The sequence below is a fragment of the Ranitomeya imitator genome, chromosome 4, assembly GCF_032444005.1.
Source record: "Ranitomeya imitator isolate aRanImi1 chromosome 4, aRanImi1.pri, whole genome shotgun sequence".
Taxonomy (NCBI): Eukaryota; Metazoa; Chordata; class Amphibia; order Anura; family Dendrobatidae; genus Ranitomeya; species Ranitomeya imitator.
Genome location: NC_091285.1, coordinates 569481983 through 569506778, shown reverse-complemented (window position 1 = coordinate 569506778; position 24796 = coordinate 569481983). Strand labels below are relative to the sequence as shown.

The following is a 24796-nucleotide window of genomic DNA, read 5'->3' as shown; positions in this document are numbered from 1 at the left end:
TTACAGTAATGAATATGCGGCTCCACCTCCCATAGGGGTGGAGCCATATATTCATTACTATAATGAGCGGTAACGGTGACCGTTCAGTACAGGAAGAAGCTGCCGGCGCTGGGGAAGCAGGGACTGCACCGCGCCAGGAGCAGGTGAGTATAACGGGGAGGGGAGCGCTGCGCGATATTCACCTGTTCCTCGTTCCAGCCGCCGCTCCGTATTCAGCAGTAACTCTCAGGTCAGAGGGCGTGGTGACGTGGTTAGCGCGCGCCCTCTGCCTGACCGTCAGTGCAGAAGTCGTTGAAGATGGAGCGGTGCCGGAACGAAGTCAGGTGAATATTGAAAGTGCCGGGGGCCTGAGCGACGGAGAGATGAGTATGTTATTTATTTATTTTTTATCGCAGCAACAGCAAATGGGGCAAGTCTCTATATGGAGCATCTTATGGGGCCATAACGTTTGTGCAGCACTACATGGGGCAAGTGCCTGTATGGGGCCATAACATTTGTGCAGCACTATATGGGACCATAACGTTTGTGCAGCACTATATGGGGCCATAACGTTTGTGCAGCACTATATGGGGCCGTAACGTTTGTGCAGCACTATATGGGGCAAGTGTCTGTATGGGGCCATAACGTTTGTGCAGCACTATATGCGGCCATAACATTTGTGCAGCACTATATGGGGCCATAACGTTTGTGCAGCACTATATGGGGCTATAACATTTGTGCAGCACTATGTGGGGCCATAACATTTGTGCAGCAGTATTTGGGGCCATAACATTTGTGCAGCACTATATGGGGCCATAACGTTTGTGCAGCACTATATGGCGCAAATATCTTTATGGAGCATCTTATGGGGCCATATTCAACATTTGTGCAGCATTATATTGGGCAAATGTGTCTATGGAGCATCTTATGGGGCCATCATAAACTTTATGGAGCATTATATGGGGCTCCTGATTCAATATGGATATTCAAAAACACTTAACCTACTGATGTCTCAATTAATTTTACTTTTATTGGTATCTATTTTTACTTTTGACATTTACCGGTAGCTGCTGCATTTCCCACCCTAGGCTTATACTCGAGTCATTAAGTTTTCCCAGTTTTTTTGTGGCAAAATTAGGGGGTCGGCTTATATGCGAGTGGGCTTATACTTGAGTATATACGGTATCTCTGAAAATGTCATCTTGTCCCGTAAAAAACAAGCTGCATAGAGCACCCTCAGCAGAAAAATAAAAGTTATAGCTCTCATAATAAAGCTATGCAAAAATAATAATTTTTTTCTATAAAATAGTTTTTATTGTGCACCAAACCATAAAAAACTATATAAATGTGGCATTGCTGTAATCATACTGAGCCCAAAGAATAAGGGCAAGTTCACACAGGGCGTTTTTGCTGCGTTTTTTTTTCTGCAGCAAAACCTGATCATCTTGGCAGGAAATAAGCTGTGCCAAAAATGCAGGTTTAGGTGCGTTTTTTGGTGCGTTTTTTGTGCAATTTCTTTCATGTTTTTTTTTTTCTCTTTGTGCATGCCAATAAAGTTGAGTGCACACAGACAAAAAACAACAACTTCCTGCAGATAGAATGAATAGATAGATTGATAGGAAAGAATGAATAGATAGAATGGATAGATTGATTAGATAGAATAAATCGATACATTACCTGCGGTATCCTCTTCCCTGGAGTTTTCCCACGGTGCAGAGGTCACCTCAGGTCAGGCTGTGAGGGAGCGCCGTCTCAGTGACGTCACTGCTCGTTACTGAGCTTGCGCCCGCGCCGTCTCCTTCATTCCCCAGTTGCTTACAGCTGGGAGCGGTCGCATTACTATCGCTTTTGGTTGTAAGCTTTATCTCCCCCAGATATTGCATGGGACACTCGTTATATTAGACTACAACGGATCAGGGAATATACTTTTTTTGTTTTATTTTTATTACAGTAATCGATGGCTTCACTTTGGAATGGGTAGAACAATAAAAAGATTGCAAAACTGTGTGGTGTTTTATTTCATTAAAATACTTTTTTCTGCATGTGTATGTGTTTATTTAACCCTTTAATTACTATAGGATTAGTAATGGATAGGTGTCTTATTGACGCCTCACCATTATTAAAGGGAACCTGTCACCCCGAAAATCGCGGGTGAGGTAATCCCACCGGCATCAGGGGCTTATCTACAGCATTCTGTAATGCTGTAGATAAGCCCCCGATGTTACCTGAAAAAGGAGAAAAAGACGTTAGATTATACTCACCCAGGGGCGGTCCCGCTGCTGGTCAGGTCGGATGGGCGTCTCCGGTCCGCTGCGGCGCCTCCTATCTTCTTTCCATGACGTCCTCTTCTGATCTTCAGCCACGGCTCCGGCGTACTTTGCTCTGCCCTGTCGAGGGCAGACAAAGTACTGCAGTGCGCAGGCGCCGGGCCTCTGACCTTTCCGGCGCCTGCGCACTGCAGTACTATCCTCTGCCCTCAAGAGGGCAGAGCAAAGTACGCCTGCGCCGGAGCCGTGGCTGAAGATCAGAAGTAGACGTCATGGAAAGAAGATGGGAGGCGCCGCAGCGGACCGGAGACGCCCATCCGACCTGACCAGCAGCGGGATTGCCCCTGGGTGAGTATAATCTAACGTCTTTTTCTCCTTTTTCAGGTAACATCGGGGGCTTATCTACAGCATTACAGAATGCTGTAGATAAGCCCCTGATGCCGGTGGGATTACCTCACCCGCGATTTTCGGGGTGACAGGTTCCCTTTAAGCTGGCTTAATGTCACCTTACAATGGCAAGGTGACATTAGCCCATTACCCCACTACAGGGCAAGTGGGAAGAGCTGGGCAAAGCGCCAGAATTGGCGCATCTAATAGATGCGCCTTTTCTGGGCAGCTGCGGGCTGCTATTTTTAGGCTGGGGGGGCCTATATCAATGGCCCCTTACCAGCCTGAGAATACCAGCCCCCAGCTGTGAGCTTTAGCAAGGCTGGTTGTCAAAAATGGGGGGAAACCCCACGCCGTTTTTTTAAATTATTTATTTAAATAATTTTTTTTTAAAAGTGTGAGGACCCCTCTATTCTTGATAACTAGCCTTGCTGAAGCTGACAGCTGGGGGTTGCAGCCCCCAGCTGTGAGTTTTGTCTGGCTGGTTATCAAAATTAGGGGGGGAACCCACGCCGTTTTTTTTAAATTATTTATTTATAGCGCAGGAGCGGCAGATGAAAACTCCCATCCGCTGCTCCTGCTGTCACTGTAATTAGCGGCTGTAGGTGTCAGATGATGGGATCAGTAGTTCCATCAGCTGACACCAGTGATCGGAGGTGAAGTTTACACCTCCGATCACAGCTGAGTGCTCCCCACTGTCTTCTGACAGCGTGGGAACTGTGGCTCTCTGACCGGAGATGATTTCCCGGCCGATCAGAAGCAGTGTTTGCGGCGCTGTCATGCACATGACAGCGTGTCAAACACTGTAATGTTGGACCCCCCATTCAAGTGAATGGGGATCGGGTCCGCTCTGCTGGATGACAGCCTGCATGGACGTATCATGCAGCCTGTTATCTAGATGTAGCAGAGCCGAGAGTGAGGTCACATCCGGCTGTCCTTGACTTTTCTCCAGCAAATACGCTGCAAGAAAAGTCAATCTGCCTATTTGCAGCGTTTTTTCATAATCCATTCAAGTCAATGGGTGGTGAAATGCTGGAAAAACGCTGAAAGAAGTGACATGCTCTATGTAGAAAAAACGCGGCAAAGCATAAAATACTGATCACACAAAAAACCAGTGTGTGAGCATGAGATTTCTGAAATGTCATAGGCTTTGCAGGTACTGTAAAAAGGAGCAGAAAATTAGCATAAAAAACGCCCTGTGTGAACTTACCCTTAAGCTGCCTTCAGCCTTATCAATTTTACCACATACGAAACGGCATAAACAAAAAAAATTCCTGAATTGCTGATTTTTGTTCATTCTGCCTGAAGCAATCAAAAAATGTCCAAAAATGGTACCAATGAAAACATCAACTCGTCCTGCAAAAAGCAAGCCCTCACATGACTGCTTTCAGAAATATGGAAAAACTATTGCTATCAGAATATGCCGATGCAAAAGTGGGCGGTGGGACTGGGGAAAGCTTTGGGGGGTGGAGGCGGAGCCTGGGTGGAGTCTCAAGGGGGCCCGAAAATGTTGACAGTAAGGCTATGTGCACACGTAGAAAGCTCCTCTGCGGTTTTTCCTGCAGATTTATCGCGGTTTCTACTGCGGATTCCGTTGCGGTTTTAAATCTGCAGTTCTCTATTAGAACAGGTGTAAAACTGCTGCGGATTCCGCACAAAGAATTGACTTGCTGCAGAAAATAATCGGCTGCTTTTCCGCACGGTTCTTTCTGCAGCATGTGCACTGCGGATTTCATTTCCCATAGGTTTACATTGTACTGTAAACTCATGGGAAACTGCTGTGGATCCGCAGCAAAATCCGCATTGTGTGCATATAGCCTATTGGGCCTTAAAATTCCTGGTGACAGCCCTGGGTGTAAATGAGCCTGAAGAATGATTGCAGATATGAAGCTTCTGTCACTCCAGCTCTATTCCCTGCCCAGTGCCGCTTCCTCGTTTCACCAGCAGGCAGCAGCATCTATAATCTATGACTTTAGTAAGTCATCATATTGTTGTTTTTTTTTTTTTGGGGGGGGGGGGGAGGTTTAAAATCCCGTCGACAGATCCCCTTTAGTCTCTAATATCTGTGCCTTTTAGGTTGTGTGCACCTGAGGTGCAGTGATTTTCCGTCCCGATTCTTTGTCAGCCATCGCCTCCCGTACGGTAAGTTCACACTAGCCATTTTTTCAGTGTTTTTTTTTCCTCCAGCAAAACCTGATCTCTTGGCAGGAAAGTAGCTGCGTTTTTTATGCATTTTTGTGTGTTTTGGCGGTTTTGGCATGCTAGATGCGTTTCTTGTCCATGCTGATAGAGTATAGCGTCGAAAAGAAAACTCCTATAAATTAAAGGTTTTCGCAAAAAACATATAGCAAAACAATGCAGACTGTCCAGTGGCAATGTCCTGCGTGCACACGTAGTCATAGTTCTGTCTAGTGTCAGCTGCGTTCTGTGGGCCCCGCTGCTGCTGTGCGCCTTCTCCTCACGGTGCTGACACCGTTTCCACATGTTGCTCCTCACTCACAATGATGCAATCACGGCCCGGCCATTCCTTCACACCTGCCCGGCATCTCCTGGCCTCACACCTCGCACTCCCCCTAGCGGCCCTGTCGGGGTACTGCGCCCCAACCACGTGTACTGCCGCAGTTCCCGCCCCCCGCTGTCTCCCTCTCCCAATACCTGCGCTGACATTCGCCGTCCCCGGTGCTGGCCGAGCCGTGATTGGCGCTCCCGGTGCCCGGCGGGCGGGCTGTGAAGACCCACTTCAGTTTGTCTCCTCTGGTAATTACTTTTCCAAAGGTTGAAGACCTGCAAATACCGGGCATTTCCCTGCAGCGGGCACTGCACACCCCGGCACTGCAGTGCTTCTGAGGTGACTGCTGACACTTGTAGTGCACTCTACATGTCTATTGCACTGCATCACTTGGCATCCAGTGACCTGCTACCTGGGCATCCTCACCTGGGCACCCCACAGCCTGTGTATTTGTAGGGGCACGGTGAGGTGGGCAGGAGCCTTAGGATGCTTTATCTCAGCCTGTTGTACCTCCTCATTGCACCAGGTAAGAATATTTACTATTGTCATTCATTATTTGTATCCTGTCACTAGAAATAATGTCACATTTTATAGCTTTGTGATCCCTCCATGGACAGTTTTACTAACTGATTTGGGGTTATGGGGTGAAGAATACTTTCTACCCAATTAACAGGTAAAATATATTCCTAGATATCAGATTTACTGCAGATTATTGGGTGTCTAGAAAACAAAAACACAGATGTTATTACTACCCATCTAAATATTATCAAGACCCACAGCCCCCCCAGTACCCCAGATCGTAATTCTGAATGACCCGAATCCCCGTTACTCTGGGCCTCTCCTGGCTGCTAACAGGTTAATCTGGCTTTGGCAGCGCAGGCGCGCTGAATATTCCCAGATCCTGGCTTGACGCAGTCCTGGCTCTTCCAGGCATCCTGTCTGTTTGTTCTGTTGGACCTTCCAGGTCTCTTCTTGCCGCCAGAGGCTGCAGACTGCCACACATGCACTAAGTAGTGGAGAACACATCTGGACTGGTGCTGGGAACCGCTGTCACTCTCCAGGATGGAGGAAGGGGAAGAAGAATAGTAGACGGACACTTGGGTCCAGTACATGGATGAGGACTTAGATTATTGTTCCTCTCGTTCCATACACATATGATGAGAATATATTGGGCCAGAATTCACATTTACAAAAAAAATTGCAGTGCATTTTTCTATTAATACACTATTTTTTTTCACAAGGTGCACGAGGCCAGATGCAAAGTCTCCAATACTTTTATACAGTGCCATAATTGGTGCATGGTTCATGCAGTTGGTTACAGGTGGATACAATGGAGCCAAAGTGTCCAAACACTATTGTGATCATTTGATGTCATGCCTTATCTATGTGCAGGCACCATGTGAGTGCTGTCCAGGGTATTGCACGTTTCGTCATTTTACTGCAGAATGAACTATTGCAATCCATACCTACACGTATCCCGCTGAAGAGTCTTCCACCACTATGGCACATAACCACCTAGAATAGATTAGATGGAATACCATACATTTGGCAGCATGCTATCTGTCAGTACATGGCTAGTGACACTTCTCACAATTCTGGCCTCAGTGTTTTATTTTTGCGAGGCTAGAGCGAGGAAGTGTAGACACTTTTGCTCAGCTTCATGAAGGGTTAAACCTTTCCTCGGAATGTGGATTAAACATTTTTCCAATTATGTCCAGGCAGGGATCCTGAAAAATTAAGAGATAAAATACAAATTGATGCTGATGCAGTGGCCAAATGTTCACGAAAATGTGTTTGCTTGTGTGGCACATGGTCTTGCACATTGGTCGTGGCTAGTTTTGCAGCCAGATGTGGTATTTTTCTATTCCAGGGTCCTTCAGCAGAAAGCGGCTTAGTAGGTAAAGCTTTATTCCCCTGTAAAATAGCAGCTGACGTAAAATTGGAGCCCCTTCGACTTAGCCCAGATATCACTGTACCTCTTACTGTGCGTGTTGCTATGTGTTTGGGGGGGGGAGGATTGAGCTGTGTGAAGAGGCCCTTTATATTTTCATAGCTGATGTTTCAACCTGAGCCGATCCTGGCAGGGTCCCCCTCGCTGAACATCATAGTTTCCGTTCATTAGGAGCTGGAGTCCGGCTAGGAGCCGAGTGCTGCCTGTAGCACAGCTGATTCTGCAGAGGGGCCTTGGCTTCAATGACCCTTCTAGGCAGAGGTGCATAGAAAAATGGCATCACTAGTGGGTCAGCTAAGGATCTCTGGCACGAATGTTACAGATAGACCTCTCTTTATATTTGCAGTGCTGTATTACCAAAGTGACACAATATTACTCCAACATAAACTAGTTTAAAATACTCCACATAGGACAACTTGTCTGGAGAACAGGAGTCCCCTGATCCACATTTGCAGATGTAAAGTAGGCACTTCTATTGGCTCTTTCCAGTAAAGTCTATAGGTGTTCATGCTCTTTAATAAAGTCTTAATTTTCTCCTGAAAGATGTAAGATATATTACGCCGGTAAAATCTGCCCCATTCACAGTGCAAGACGTCTGGATGAAATTATAGCCAATCTCATCTGAATGCTACAGAATTTGGAAATTTACCAATGGTGCAGATTTTATAATATGCAGTATGTCACAATTTCACCTTACAGTTTATTGGGTGGAAATCTGTGGTGTATCTGTAAAAAAAAAAAAAAAAATTCAGTTGCCAACGTAGGTCCACATGCAGGCTTGGACTGGCCCATAGGGTAACAGGGGAATTTTGCGGTGGGCTCCTGTGCAGATCTGAGCCCCTAACCCCACTGTATGGGCAGTACTTGGCATATTCACTCTGTACAGAAAAAAAGCAGCATCTCATCATTCATTTACCATACTACCCAATTTATTATTATAGAGAGATATAGGTAAATTTGTGAACGACAGTAGTGTAATATTTGCATGCAGGTGAAAAGTGGGCCCCTCAAAGTCAATGTTGCTAGTGGGCCCTCCGCACCCCAGTCCAACACTGTTCATAGACTTTGGATTATTCTGCCCAAAATTAGCTTGGGATTTACCCCACTACATAGAACGGGTTGATATCCGAGATGAAAATCTGCAGCATACATTGGCATGCTGGGAATTATAAAATCCCCACGGCCAGTCACTTTCTATGCAGACAAAATCTGCGGCATGTTGATAAGATATGTTAAAATCTCATCATCCACATACACGATACTTGAAACCATTGTGAATTGTACGTTTGCGAATGTGCCGGTAAAATCTGCAATATTCCCATATTACGTAGACTTAATCTTGCACATGTTTTCGCTTTTGGATCCATCAAACTCGCACCTGGTCTCACTTTTCTATATGCATATATTCAAGATAGAGCATAGGAAGCATTGTAACCTGTTAAACTATGGTATTGACACGTCTTGTCTGAATCATGACAATTCCGTTTTGTTTTTTAGCGGGCTGCTCTGAGCCAGCAGTTGAAGTTGTAATTCCACAGTTAATATGGTCTGGGCAGATCCCTCTGCCACTGAGAGATGACTCAATCTTCACTAACATCCGAAAGCCACGCTCTGTTCCCAAAGATACAACAACCCATCCGAATAATATGTATATCCATCTGCCTGCATTTGGCTGGGACCTTCATTTGCACCTGCAGAGGGTCCATGATTTCCTGGCTACAGGTTTTATGGTGGAGGAAAGGACAGAATTCGGAGACAAAATCCAAACCAAAATCCCAGAGGAAGAGCTTTGTTTCTATGTTGGAGAAGTTCTCAACCACAACAAGTCTTTTGCATCGGTCAGCACATGTTCAGGACTGGTGTGTACCTGTAAATTATTATATGCAAATGCCTTCACTCATCAGGAGAAAAATCATTATATACACTAAAGTAAATAATAATGGCATGTAGATGGGCACAAGGATGTTCAGGGCATTTTCAGGCATTAAAGAATATGGATGCCTTTGTCAACATTTTTAATCTTAAATACATTTTTTTGCCATAGTGTCTCATCAGACTTTTTGGGCTGTTTAGCTTCCACAGCTTTTATGTATCACTGTACATAACAGACTGCAGAATGAGTTAGCAATCAAATCCTTCAGTGAGCTTGTTTTGTCAGCAGAAGTTGTAACAATAATCTTTCTTTTGAACCATATTGTAAGCCAATATATGACCACATCAAAGTACAGCTTTCAGCCGGTCATAAATGGGTTTAGGAGATGACGGATTTCACTGTTGGTGCATTCTGCAATCAGGTATGTACTGTCATACATAAAGGATGTTGAAGACAAATTGACCAAAAGTTTCCATTAACCCGTATTGCAAAAAATTATTCTTTGCCAAAAATGCAAGCATTAACCTGTCATTCCTCCAAAAACAAGTTATCTCTTATTCATATGGTGGGGATAATTTGCTCATCACTTCATGTCCGGCTCCTGGGATCCCAACTGATCTCAGCAGTCAGTCTCCCAGTGATTAACATTTTGTGACATGGGAGATGACATGGTGTTTTTTTTTTTTTTAAATAGAATAACCCTTAAAATAGTAAAAGTAAGAACATTTGCCACTGAGGGTGTCCATTTACTTTAAATGTCATCACATTTTACCACTGCCATATTTTCAAGATTCAATATCCAATTCCTTACTGATCTAAAAAATGATGGAAATCCTCAAAGACAGGTATATAAGGCCTAGAGAAAGTTTTTATCTAATATGTGACTGATAAACTATAATATAAACTGTGGAGATGATTTAAAAGGGTTGAAACATCAACATTATGGTACATAAAAGCCACTTTACTAGAGGTCAGAGGGGTGGCCCCCTTACAGAGTCCAAGGATGGGTTTGTTGGGTCACATTCCCAATGTATTTTCTTAAAGGGTATCTGTCACCTCATTTTTCGCATATAAGCTGTGGCCACCGCCATTAGGGGCTTATCTACAGCATTCTGTAATGCTGTAGATAAGCCCCCGATGTAACCTGAAAGATAAGAAAAACAGATTAGATTATACTCACCCAGGGGCGGTCCGGTGCGGTTTGGGTCCGATGGGCGTCGCAGGTCCAGCGCCTCCCATCTTCATACGATGACATCCTCTTCCTTGCTTCTGTCGCAGCTCATGCATAATTCTCTGCCCTATTGAGGGCAGAGCAAAGTACTGCAGTGCGCAGGTGCAGAGAGAAGTTATAGAGGCCCGACGCCTGCACACTGCAGTACTTTACGCTGCTCTCAACAGGGCAGAGAATTACGCCTGTGCAGAAGCCGCGACAGAAGCAAGGAGGATGATGACATCATATGAAGATGGGATGCGTCGGACCTGTGACACCCATCGGACCCGGACCGCCCCTGGGTGAGTATAATCTAATTTGTTTTTCTTATCTTTCAGGTTACATCGGGGCTTATCTACAGCATTACAAAATGCTGTAGATCAGTGATTTTCAACCTTTTTTGAGCCCCGGCACACTTTTTATACTTAAAAAATCCCGAGGCACACCACCAACCAAAATGGCACAAAATGGTGCGTCCAGGTTTGAGATGAAAGTCTGCAGTCATTCTATGTGACTGCAGGCTCCTGAATTCTCACAGCGCACACACTGCACACTTTTAGGATTCTCCCTTGCCGGTGGCCAGAGTGGACGGTCATGACAGCACAAGTATGTGATTTGGATACTTCTGGCCACATTCTAACTAGACATGTCCGGCCTCAGTCAATTCATTTTCATTGAATGAGGCCACACATGTTTAGTCAGCACGTGACCACATGTATGTAACTCACCAACATCAGAGAATTATGATAGCAGTGTGCACTGTGAGAATTCAGAAGTCTGCAGTCACATAGTATGACTGCAGACTCATCACAACCTTGGACATCCCCTTTAATGTTCCTAACAAATAAAAATGAGAATTAGTATCACAAAAAAAACACATTTACATCCAGGTACCTGATAGATGACGTTGTTTGTGGAGTCGCCTCTTTCTTTTCATCTTCACCTTGTCCAGATGCCATGATGACTCTTCTCATCCACCGGCAGAGCTCGCTTCTGCAGACTTCCATCTTCTCCTGTCTTCTGCAGCACATCCCGACACAACACCCTTAAAGATAGCAGTGTTATTATAATGCTCCGGAATAAAAATATCTGCCCTAGGCTGAGCCCCTGAGTAAATAATTGCCCCTCACTTTATTCCCAGCACATATGACCCTCACTGTCCCTCTTATGGTACATGCCATCCACACTACCCTCTCTCTCTTTTCCATACTTCACGCTGCCTTCTCATACTGTGTCCCTCATAGAGAGCCCAGTCTCTCTACTGTGCCCCTTCATTACACTCCTCCTACTTGGCATACTGTCTCCTCCTGGCTGTTACCCTCACACTACTCAGTATCTATTCTGTATCCACTCACACTTTCATCCCCCCATACTGTCTGCACACATTTCTAATAGCCTCCTCCTGTACATCCCCCCCGCTAACATACCCCTTTGCTCTCTCCATATTTCCTCGTCACACATTCCCCCCTCACACATTCCCCCGACTCCCCATACTGTCCTCACACATCCCATCACCGTTGCTCCCAATACTGTGTCAGCACACATTTTTCCCCTCGCTACTGTGTCCACCCCCATCTCCCCACTCACCCCCACAGAATATATCCACTCCCCTTCCAATAGAATAAATCCATCCCCTTCCACAGAATAAATGCACCCTGCCCCACACATGCTAAATAAATTCCAGCCCCCCCACGTACACACTGAATAAATCCCACACACTGAATAAATCCCACACACTGAATAAATCCCCCCCACACACTGAATAAATCCCCCACACACTGAATAAATCCCCCCCACACACTGAATAAATCCCCCCCACACACTGAATAAATCCCCCCACACACTGAATAAATCCCCCCACACACTTAATAAATCCCTTCACACACTTAATAAATCCCCCCACACTTAATAAATCCCCCCACACACTTAATAAATCCCCCCACACACTTAATAAATCCCCCCACACACTTAATAAATCCCCCCCACACACTTAATAAATCCCCCCACACACTTAATAAATCCCCCCACACACTTAATAAATCCCCACACACACACTGAATAAATCCCCCCACACACTTAATAAATCCCCCCACACACTTAATAAATCCCCCCACACACACTTAATAAATCCCCCCACACACACTGAATAAATCCCCCACACACACTGAATAAATCCCCCCCACACACTGAATAAATCCCCCCCCACACACACTTAATAAATCCCCCCCACACACACTGAAAAAATCCCCCCCACACACTGAATAAATCCTCCCCCACACTGAATAAATCCCCCACACACACTTAATAAATCCCCCCACACACACTGAATAAATCCCCCCCACACTGAATAAATCCCCCACACACACTGAATAAATCCCCCACACACACTGAATGAATCCCCCCCACACACTTAATAAATCCCCCCACACACTTAATAAATCCCCCACACTGAATAAATCCCCCCCCAACACACTGATTAAATCCTGACTCCCCCAAACACTGAATACATACTCCCCATAAACCCGCCCCACGCTGAATCTTCGGTGTCTTCAGCTCCACAACCACAGGAGCACTTACCACCAAGTGTCTTCTGTCTCCTGCGCGCCGGATAGTGACGCCAGCAGCGTGATCACATGACTTGATCACGCTGCTGGCGTCGCTCTGACCCAGCGGTCAGAGCCTCAATTGTACTCGCAGCTGGTAGATGTCTGCGAGTACAATTGATCTCCGGGAGCCGACGCGCTGCAGCTTCTCTGTGCCGGCTGTCAGCTTGACAGTCGGCACAGAGAACAGCTGACTCCCGTTCCCCGCGGCACACCCGACCATGTGTCGCGGCACACTAGTGTGCCGCGGAGCACCGGTTGAAAATCACTGCTGTAGATAAGCCCCTAAAGGCGGTGGCCACAGCTTATATGCGAAAAAAGAGGTGACAGATTCCCTTTAATCCCTTTAATTTTGAGGTTAAAAAAAAAAATCCAAGCTGGTCCTATTTTGGGCATAACGCTGTGTATCAGTTTTGAATTCCCTATAAAAAGATATAAAACAAAAGTGTCAGGGAAGAGAAACCGTACACCCCAAAATCAGCTTCTTATGTGGGATTTGGGAGCCAAACCTGCAGCTATCGGCTCATTCCCACATTGGCTGTAGTATGAAAGTGGTTCTTCTAATGAAATAATTCCTTCATATGCAAGTCGCTGTAAATCTTATAGTACAGGTGTTGCCTGGGCATATGAAATTGACAGATTGGTGGGGTGCGACACCTAGCACCTCTACTGAAAAGCTGCTATCATCTCTGCTCAGTGTGTAGCAGCTGCTGACAGGTACTGCAGGTCAACTGTTATATGAGAATGTTAAGTTGGAAGCATTGAACTTGAAAATGACAAGTATCCACAGGTGGCATGTAATGTCCCCATAACTTTACCAGTCACTATTCTTGACTGTAATACATTGTTGCCACTGTAGATAACATGACCGTGCAAACCTTAAAGGGAACCTGTCACCCCCCCAGGACGTTTTAAAGTAGAAGAGCCACCTTCAGCAGCTCTAAGGCTGCATTCTGTGAAGGTGGCTCTTATGTTTATTATCCCTAGAAATGCTGAAATAATAACTTTTATAAATTGCCCGCCATACCTCTATTGTTTCCCGGCGGTAGGTCTTCTCCCCCGGTGTCAATTGCCAAAGAGACGTCAATCATCTCCCTCTTGCGTCTGTGCGCCGCCTCGTGTGTTTCTGTTACGTGCTCGGCGCCTGCCCACTACCAATATTTCTCGCCTGCTGTAAGTTCACGGGCAGCGCGCACGACACATGCCCGAGAAATGTTGGCAGAGCGCAGGCGCCAGGCATGTAACAGGAACACAGGAAATGTCGCACAGACGCAAGGGGGAGATAATTGACGTCTCGGAGGCGGTTGACACGGAGGAGAAACCATGCCTCCGGGACACAATAGAAGCATTGCAGGCAATTTATAAAAGTGATTATTTCAGCATTCCTAGGGATACTGAGCATAAGAGCCAACTTCACAGAATGCAGCCTTAGTGCTGCTGAAGGTGGCTCTTTTACTTAAAAACACCCTGGGGGGCTAACAGTTTCCCTTTAATGCAAGGCATTGAGCTCCCATAAATATTTAGTCCGGAAGCTATAACATAAACCTTAAAGAATCATCACCTCCTACCAACTACAGAGGTACAAACATGACATTCTACATTTCCACACAGCGCTTTTCCCTATAAAGGTAGTAACGTGAGCTGCTAGTGAAATACATTTTAAGGCCATGTTCGCATGTTCAGTATTTTACGTCAGTATTTCTACGCCAGAACCAGGAGTGGGTGATGAATACAGAAGTGGTGCATATGTTTCTATTATACTTTTCCTCTGATTGTTTTACTCCTGGTTTTGGCTACAAATACTGATGTAAAATACTGAACTTGTGAACGTGGCCTAAAGAGAAGTGTCCAACGTGGTTTTCCTAAGATTTTTGAATATGGACTCCCCTACTTGTAATTGTTGAAATTATTTTTGGAGGTGTCATTTCAAGCTTCTGGAACCTAATGCACAATGTGTAACATGTCTTCAACCTATGATTTATCATTTATAATACTAGTACTTTATGCGACCAAAGGACCTTAAGGCCTCTGCAGGCAGCCGTGCACACGAGCACCATTTCTAGTCATTCTGACATTACTAAATTCTGCTTTTGTACTCTACATCCTGAAAGCCCATAAAGTATCACAACTGTCACTGAAGTGTTGTCAAGAGTAAGGCATTACCCTGTCTGTCATGGTTAAAGGGATTTTCTATGATGTATAAAAATGTAGCCAAGAGCAGGAATTGGAAAATAAACTATACTTGCCTATCATCTTACTGGACATAAATGATGTGACTGCTGGCGCCATTCATTGGCCTCATCGGGCACATTCTGTACTTGCCTCAAGTCTTATGGATGGCCTGCAATCGGAATTTATGTGTTTGGATTAATTGAGGACGGTACTGAAGAAAAGCCTATAGAAATGTTAGGGGAATTGTATATAATAGGTGCATAAGGGAATACTGGAGACAGCGCAGGCACAGTGCTAATTAATTATAGTGATAAGTAACTATGCAAGAATGGAAAGAAAAACAGCCATTAGGAAGAAATTCCCATACCGCGTCCTTGCGCATTGTGTAGACTGCTGAATTGCTCTTTAATTCATGTTGGCACCTACAAGCCTGTTACTGTGATATGATAATTTTTCATTTTGGAGTGGTTTGGCTGCCTGGATGACAGCTGTCAGTGCGAATTGTCAAATGGTTCCAGAGCTAGATTCCTAGCTGTCTCTTTTCCTTTACTTCACTTGGAACTATGATAAGGAGTCTTTATCTACTTTATAATTTCATATCCCTACAATCAGGCAGTCCACAGTAAATCTGGAGCAAATTAGACATTTTTGTAAGGTAATTCATATAATGTTTTAGTAAAGAATATTTCCTTCTAGAATAAAAGACACTAAAATACAGTATTTATAAGGTCTTTATCCTTTTTATATCTTCTCCTTTCATATTTTTCGTAATCAACAGCAGTACATGGCTACAGCTTCTGCACAGATTACTGTCAACCTTTTGTCCAATGGACTTTGGAGAGGAAAGGTGGCTAATTCCGCAGTGCTGATTAGATCCAAAGCCAGGAGTTCGTATAATAGTGGTTTTAAGTCAACGCGTTTTGAAGTATACACACTTCTTCCTCAGGACATACGGTAACCTGGCTTTGGAGCCTTAATCCGCTCCCCAGCAGCGTGGAATTGTCCACGTTTCCTCTCCCAAGTCCATTGTATTGGTTGGATGACCTGCGGATCTGCTGCCTCTGGAATCTCTATACCTGTACATTGTTGTGTGATCACAACTCCTTCAGGTTAGCACAACCTTTACTTATTTTAATTTGATGTATCTAGGGTAAGACCCTATTGTGCTATTTCTGCTCCCAGGTCCTACAAATAAAACATGATATGGGTATACCGTGAAGTTTGGTAGAGCAGCTTAGTATACATTTTTTGCAAAAAACGTATCAACCAAATACCCTGTTTTTTACATCTTTTACTAGCATTTGCAGATTACTGCAATTTTTTTTCAAACTGAGTGTTTTTGGTTTTACTATTCTCTTTTGTGTCTTCACGATCCATAAGTAGCAGCGTTTTGAACGCAGTGCATGTTCACTGCCTCCAAAGTGCTGCCATCCATTGAACGCAGGGGAATCTGCATGTGTTCACTGACCCGTGTGGATTCATATCGTTCAATACATTCAATGGGTGAAATTGACATGCTGCGTTCTGGAAAGACACGCCGCATGTCAGTCTCCGCGGGTGAGCTGCAGGTATCTGTGGACACATAGTGGATATAGGATTTCTTGACATCCCATCCACTTTGTTGGAGCAGCGTCAAACCCGCAGCAATTACTGATAGTGGGCACATGCCCTTACAGTTATGAATTCAAGGTGACTAATATCCACATATGGACACTCATGGGTAATAGGGTATAGTGAGTGGTAAATTCATGGCCATGGCATATTCTCTGTGGTCACTGTAAAGCCATTTTGCTGCATAGGAATTGTATCTACCCTATGCTGTTATCCTTGGCTGAGTTTTAGGCCACGTTCACATGTTCAGTATTTGGTCAGTATTTTACCTCCGTATTTGTAAGCTAAAACCAAGGAGTGGAACAATCAGAGGAAAAGTATATTAGAAACACGTCACCACTTCTGTATTTATCACCCACTCCTGATTTTTGGCTTACAAATGCTGAGGTAAAATACTGACCAAATACTGAATGTGGCCTAAAAGAAGAGTTTTTTTATTTTAACAATAGGGACCAGGGGAACACACAGACAGTAGAGGGCCCCTGTCTTAGAACAGGATATTGGCCCTTGGCAGTCCAAAAACGTATCTGACAGAAGCTGCTTGTAACTTTGGAGATGAAATTGGGCGTCTGGACTAGTGATGAGCGGATATACTCGTTACTCGAGATTTCTCGAGCATGCTCGGGTGACCTCCGAGTATTGTTTTCGTGCTCGAAGATTTAGTTTTCATCGCCGCAGCTGAAAGATTTACATCTGTTAGCCAGCATAAGTACATGTGGGGATTGCCTGGTTGCTAGGGAATCCCCACATGTAATCAAGCTGGCTAACAGATGTAACCTCTCTGAGGTGAGGAAAACTAAATCTCTGAGCACTAAAAAATACTCGGAGGTCACCCGAGCATGCTCGGGAAATCTCGAGTAACGAGTATATTCGCTCATCACTAGTCTGGACGTGTTGCCCCAATGGCATGTCTGCCCTTGTTAGGGACTCTTCTTCATTGTGGCACTTGTATTCACATGAGGTATTAGCATGCAAGTCTACCAAAGATAAGATTTCCAACAAAAAAAAAAACAGACTTTCACCTAGGACAGCGCTTTACAAACTGAGGTAACCTCTAGTTCCTGGTGAGGCATTTTCTTTTTATTTTATACAGAATTGAACATAAGTTGCAGAGGGTGCTATCTGGTTGCACATATCAATAAAACCATTTTGTGTCTAAACTTTATGGCGTCTTTGGGACAAATAAAGGTAAATTAGGGCATTATTCCCATCATTACAAGTTATAATCTAGCCGCAGGATAGGTGGTACTTTGCTGAATGCTGGGAGTCCCACTAATCAGACAAGTCACCAATCCCAGGAATAGAAGAGCAACTTTGTAATGAAGCAATAACCGGTCCGTGCATGTGCCCATCACCGGATTCATTGTCTATGGGACTGCTGGAGACATTGTAGATGATGAATGGAGCTATGGCGCACAAACTGTCATCACTTCACTCAAACCAGGCACCTCAAGACCCTGCTCTCTGGATCATTGTCACTGCTTATCTTAAAGATATCTGCCTATTCTTTCTAGTGTTTAACAATGATATTGTTGTAATATCACAACTCCCCTGTAGCAGATATTTTATGTAGAACGTAGCCCTCTGCAATGTGTTTTTCTTTTTACAAATTTTGCATTTTCACTAGATTGTAATGTACTTCCCCAGTCTTAAAACATATATTACAATGGATTATTGTTGTCTCTACTCTATTGTGTATTTGTCTAGGGAGGTGCTGAGCCATCTGAGGGCGCTGTAAACATGTCTTTTTATACTATTTAGCGGAGTTTGCCTGTGGCACAATTGGACTACTGTTTATCTCCACACCTCATATTGGAATTAATTACTTTGGTTCTATGAAGCATTGCAGGGTGGAAGTTTTCCTAGACAGCAGAGAGATTTGTTCCGTCCCGCTACTTTACCTCTTGGATTCATCCACACCCTGTTACCAGGAATAGTCACAAGGACCCTAGATAAATCTCTGCTGTAGGTCGTTTCTGGGCTTCAAGGTTTTATTTTTACTGTAAAATGCGTGTGTTGTTTTTGGCAGAAGTTGTGTTAGACGGAGAAGCCTCTCCTGAGCTCCAGGCTCCTGGTGATTCTTTCCCTTTGCTGTGGTTTGCAGGTTTTTGAGAGATCTTCAGTGAGCACTTGCTTGCTTACAACACAGCATCGGAAGTAAGAGATGGAAGTGCCCACTTGTCGTATATTCTGAGGAAATGAACCACTAGCATAAAATTACTTAGTGGAAAAAAAATGTCCTGGTTGGACATAGGGAAATAATTAATTGCAACTAAATGCTCTTTATAAGGCTGTCGTCACACTAGCAGTATTTGGTCAGTATTTTACATCAGTATTTGTAAGCCAAAACCAGGAGTGGACCAAAAAGAGGAAAAGTATAATAGAAACATATGCACCACTTCTGCATTTATCACCCACTCCTGGTTTTGGCTTACAAATACTGATGTAAAATACTGACCAAATACTGCTAGTGTGACGGCAGCCTAAGAAATAAATATTAGGGACCCAAGAAGTATTAACAAAGCCCATCTATGTTGCAGAATTTTCCCCACAAGCATTTTTGCAGATAGTTTTTCTTTTTGGGAGGGAGAGTATTGGCACTTTTATCCATTGTCTTTCAGTTTTTTGTCATAAAACTTGGTAAGAACTCAAGTAGGGACCAAGCCTGTGTATTTTAAGAGGCGGTCTGTTGTATATCAAATGCCACTTTTTTGTCACTGCTAGACATACTGTAGAGTGATACATAAAACCAGATTAAGATTGATAATTACGCTTTGTCCATTTGGCCCTCCGTACTTAGTATAGCTGACGTAGTGAGATGTTAGCAGCTTTGATTAATCGGCGTTTGGGTGATGAGATCTCTTAATCTCTAAATCAGAAGGGCAGGAGCTCTTTACCTCTTTGTTTCTGATCATCTCTGCTAGATTGCATGCCACAGATTTCAAAAGCACTGCAGTTATACAATGCAGTCAGGCATAAAAACTAAGTGTGTGCATGAGTTGTTTTTTGTTTTGTCTCTTAAATCATCGCTTTTGATGCTACTGTAAACATTAGCTTTTTATTTGCATAAAATAATGCTAAAAAATGTAATGTGTGAGCATAGCCAAAGTGAGTATTAGGGTAGAGTCAGACGGTTGGGTTGTATAATTCAGAGAGAGATCAGAAGGCAGTAGTGTATTGACTGGCCGACGGCTCTCCTGATTCAAGCGTGCAAATATACGGTATATTTCTATGCAGCTATCATGCTTGTTCGGGTCGGGAAAGCTGCCAGTAAGTCTGTGCACTCCGTACTTGCTCCAATTTCTAAGGCCATCAGTTTGCACTTATGGCGATACTTTGTCTAAAAGATTGCCATACGTAAGGAGCGTATTCATTACCCACATAGTGGGTACAGAAATTATTCAGACCCCTTTAAATTCTTCACTCATTTTTTTTCGCATTAATGTACACTCTGCACCCCATCTTGACTGGAAACCCCACCCCCACCCCCAGAAATGTAGTAATTTTTGCAAATTTATTAAAAAAGAAAAACTGAATTATCACATGGTGATTTATGTATTCAGACCCTTTGCTCAGTATTGAGTAGAAGCACCCTTTTGAGCTAGTAGAGCCATGAGTCTTCTTGGGAATGATGCAACAAGTTTCTCACACCTGGATTTGGGGATCCTCTGCCATTCTTCCTTGCAGATCCTCTTCAGTTCTGTCAGGTTGGATGGTGAACGTTGGTGGACAGCCATTTTCAGGTCTCTCCAGAGATGCTCAATTGAGTTTAGGTCAAGGCTCTGGCTGGGCCAGTCAAGAATGGTCACAGAGTTGTTCTGAAGCCACTGCTTTGTTATTTTAGCTGTGTGCTTAGGGTCATTGTCTTGTTGGAAGGTGAACCTTTATCCAAGTCTGAGGTCCAGAGCACTCTGGAAGAGGTTTTCATGCAAGATATCTCTGTACTTGGCAGCATTCATGTTTCCTTTAATGACAACCAGTCGTCCTGTCCCTGCAGCTGAACAACACCCCTATAGCATGATGCTGCCACCATCATGTTTCATTGTTGGGTTTGTATTGGGCAGGTGATGAGCAGTGCCTGGTTTTCTCCACACATACCGCTTAGAATTATCACCAAAAAGGTCTATCTTTGTCTCATCAGACCAGAGAATCTAATTTCTCATAGTCTGGGAGTCCTTCATGTGTTTTTTAGCAAACTCTATGCGGGCTTTCATATGTCTTGCACTGAGGGGAGGCTTCCGTTGGGCCACTCTGCCATAAAGGCCTGACTCGTGGAGGGCTGCAGTGATAGTTGGCTTTGTGGAACTTTCTCCCATCTCCCTACTGCATCTCGAGCTCAGCCACAGTGATCTTGGGGTTCTTCTTTACCTCTCTCACCAAGGCTCTTGTCCCACAATTGCTCAGTTTGGCTGGACGGCCAGGTCTAGGAACACTTCTGATGGTCTAAAACTTCTTCTTCCATTTAAGGATTATGGAAGCCACTGTGCTCTTAGGAACCTTGAGTACTGCAGAAATTCTGTTGCAATCTTGGCCAGATCTGTGCCTTGCCACAATTCTGTCTCTGAGCTCCTTGGCCAGTTCTTTTGACCTCATGATTATCATTTGGCTGACATGCACTGTGAGCTGTGAGGTCTTATATAGGCAGGTGTGCGCCTTTCCAAATCAAGTCCTATCAGTTTAATTAAACACAGCTGGACTCCAATGAAGGAGTAGGACCATCTCAAGGAGGATCACAAGGAAATGGACAGCATGTGACTTAAATATGAGTGTCTGAGCAAAGGTTCTGAATACCTATGACTATGTGATATTTCAGTCTTTCTTTTTTAAATTTGCCAAAATTTCTACATTTGTGTTTTTTTTCCCTCAAGATGGGGTGCAGAGTGTACATTAATGTGAAAATGAACTTTTTTGAATTTACCAAATGGCTGCAATGAAACAAAGAGTGAAAAATTTTAACAGGTATGAATACTTTCTGTACCCACGGTACATTAGCAATTTTAGGCATGTGTGAAATGAGGCTATCCCGTAAGCTGCAAACTAAAATTAGTTTTCTGATTGGTGGAATTGGAAACTGTAGGATATTATCAACCAGGTTGGAAGAGGGTCTGGGTCATTCTGTGGTGCCTCAAGGTGGTTGATGCCCCGCGGCATGTATTCCATGTGCTTATACACAATATATACACTTACTGCAGTGGAATTTAGCTTTAACGCTGTTATGTAATGAGGATTAATTAATGCAATTTACCTTCAGGAACTACTGACATCATTGACAAACTCAATGATTTTTATGTGAACCCTTTGTAGAATTACTGATGTGTTACACTCTTTAGTCTTGGCCTGCTTTGTAATTACGATGTTTAGCATTTGTGTGATCTTTCTAATTCTTCTCCACAGAATGGGTTCATTCACATAGGAGAGGAGCAACTGATGTTACAACCGGTCAACACATCGGTAGATCCCGGTGCTCACTTCTCCGGAAGAGAACATATAATAAGATACAAACGTGAAGCAGAAGTTTCCCCTTCCTCTTCTTCTTCACAGTCCGAGATCCCACATAAGAATTGTCAAGTTATATCAGGTGTGCTTCATTTTTCATGTAATACAAAAGTAAAAGGCAGCATTTTATATATTTATGTATGTAAATCGGTTACATTTCTGTCTCCATGTTTTATGGCATTAAATCACAAGCTCTTGTTATATGTAAATTCCTCACGTCTTGGACACACTATTTCAGCCACACAATGCACACTGACAGCCATTACCATACATGTTGTCTCCAATCATGTAGCACATGGGTGGACGATTAATTTTCTCAAGGGGCCACAAGAGAGACTGTGACTGAGGGCCGAACCAATAGGCTATAATTAAGTCTGCTCAATATTAATATTAACATAATTTAAAATAAAAATTATAAAATAATTCAATCACAAAATATTGAGACTTAAGTATGCTGACCCCCCCGTATACAGTGTGATCCCACACTCCTCCCCCTACATACAGTATGAGCCACCACACAGCGCCCTATGTACAGTATTAGCCCCCCAAATAGTCACCCCTATATGCAGACACACATCCCACACAAATTCACACATAAAAAACCCACATACCTCGCTCCCAGTGCTTTGCTTTGGTTGTTGCTGTTGCACAGAGGCTCCACACAGCAGATGTGATGTAGAAACATCATTGCGTCACACAAACTAAATGATGGAAGGAGGAGCCGGTGGCTCTGTCCTTCATCATAGTGGTGAATACAATCTGCATCCTGGGGATGCAGATAGCTGTGATATCGGGATACCCAGCAGCGGAGGGTGGCCGCATGATATGGGCCAATGTTTTCAGTCTTTCGGCTGTCTCGGTCCACATGCTAAACTGGGACATACAAAGGGCTGAATGTGCCCCACACTTGTCCTAGGTCTGATCTGGCATGTATGATTAACTTTACAAAGATGGAAATTGTGCAAAACATAAATATGTACCGTAACTTTAGAGATGAGAAAATCAATTCGCAAAACCCCGGTTCAGTGTGCACATAAGTAGCCCATGGCTGCGGGATGGAAGCCCTGCGAACCACCTCATACCTGCCGGCATCACCAGTGCCTATTTTACGGCCCTGTACGGCATCATGTACTGGGTCTACAAATCAGAAAAGGCAACAGGGATTTCAGCAGCTAGAATGTGGTTCACAGGGCTTCTATCATTCAGCCACAGACTACTGATTTAGCAGATGAATCAGGCTCCTAAGAATTTATTTACTCATCTTGCCTTAATGTTTGTGCTTTTCTACTTCTTACATCAAATATTGTGAGAATGCAGGAATTTACCTATTCACTCTATTCTGGGGGTACTTTCAGACGTTCCTTTTTTAGGAAGTGTGTAGACTAGGCTTGAGCGAAACGGATCGAACAAATTCAAAAGTCGCCGACTTTTGGCAAAGTTGGGTTTCATGAAACCCGACCCGATCCTAGTGTGAGATCGGCCATGCGGTCGGCGATCTTCGCGCCAAAGTCGCGTTTTGTATGACGCGTTTGGCGCCATTTTTTCAGCCAATGAAGGAGCGTGGGCAGAGTGATGACATAGGTCTTAGGGGTGTGCACGCCCATCGCCATCTTCTCGCTTGTGCGCTGTAGCGATTTGCAATGTGTAACACCAGCTTTTCTGTTGAGAGAGAGATATTTCCCATTGACTTTGCATTGGGTTTCATGTTTTGGTCGATCCCCGACTTTTCGCGATAATCGGTCGATTTCACTCGAGTCGACTCGACCCTAAAAAGTAAAAGTCGCTCAACCCTAGTGTAGACATGCGGGGTTGGCGGGCACCGCTGTCCATTAGCTGAAACTACCTGGACCAGGGATCGTCCCACCGAACACCCGCTTTCAATCCAACATCACAGATAAGAGGAAGAATGGTGATGACTAAGTCGCATTGTTTGGTTATGTAATTTTTTTGCATAGATTTTCCTCCTCTAAGAGTCAACAAACTATCTGGCCTAGACTATGCTTAATTGGCATATCAGTAAATCTCACTAGTCATCAAGGATAAGCGCACGATATGTCACATCAAATGCCAACTTACAAGTCAATATTACTGGCTTACAAAAGCAAAAGTCTGTTTTCCAGGTCGTCCCTCATGACAGCACCACAGGAGGTTGCTCTTCATATCCTTGATAGGGACAGGAATACAGAAGAGGTTAAATAGCCCCTCCCCACCTCCACCCTTCAGTGTTTTTCCTGTCCCTATCAGGGACAGACGCAGGAGAGAGATCTCCAGGAAGATCGAGGTTTTTACCTGATGGGAAGTCAGGTCTCGGTTGAGCAGGAGCTCCTGAGTGCGGTCCCATCCTCCTGGAGGGGGCTCTGGCCGCGAGGATCCGGAAACTCCTCGAGTCGCAGGATAGCGACGGAGGTCCCTCCGCGACTGGGTAGAGCTGTGTGCTCCCCATGGACTGCCTTATCCCCTCACAAGGGGCTCTGAGACAGCAGCTGCGGCGCTGAGCGCTCCCTCGGGCTCCACGTGCGGCCGGTACCGGCGTCGTACCCGGGACTTCCGGTCTGGCGCTCCGGTCGGGTGACTACTTCCGGGGGGCGTGGCCGGATTCCCGGGGTCAGCGGTGCCGAGGCATTTCCGGGGCGCCGGGAAGCTGCGGGGGGAACAAAGACCGGAACAGCATCCGGACTATGCGCCAGAAACTAGGTCCCAGGCTGGTCGGCGTGCGTTCCAGATGACGCATGCGCAGT

General features: G+C 44.5%; 1 protein-coding gene across 2 annotated transcripts in view; it reads left to right on the top strand.

Moving 5' to 3' along the window:
• Nucleotides 1-5362: 5362 nt before the first annotated feature.
• Nucleotides 5363-24796, top strand: part of ADAMTS17 (ADAM metallopeptidase with thrombospondin type 1 motif 17) — a 434783-nt gene continuing 415349 nt past the window's right edge. For both annotated transcript variants that reach the window (XM_069766309.1, XM_069766308.1), the window contains exons 1-3: nt 5363-5668; nt 8591-8952; nt 21957-22140. In XM_069766309.1, the coding sequence (XP_069622410.1) occupies nt 5629-5668; nt 8591-8952; nt 21957-22140 (586 nt within the window). In that variant the 5' untranslated portion in view covers nt 5363-5628. The remainder of the gene's footprint in view (nt 5669-8590; nt 8953-21956; nt 22141-24796) is intronic.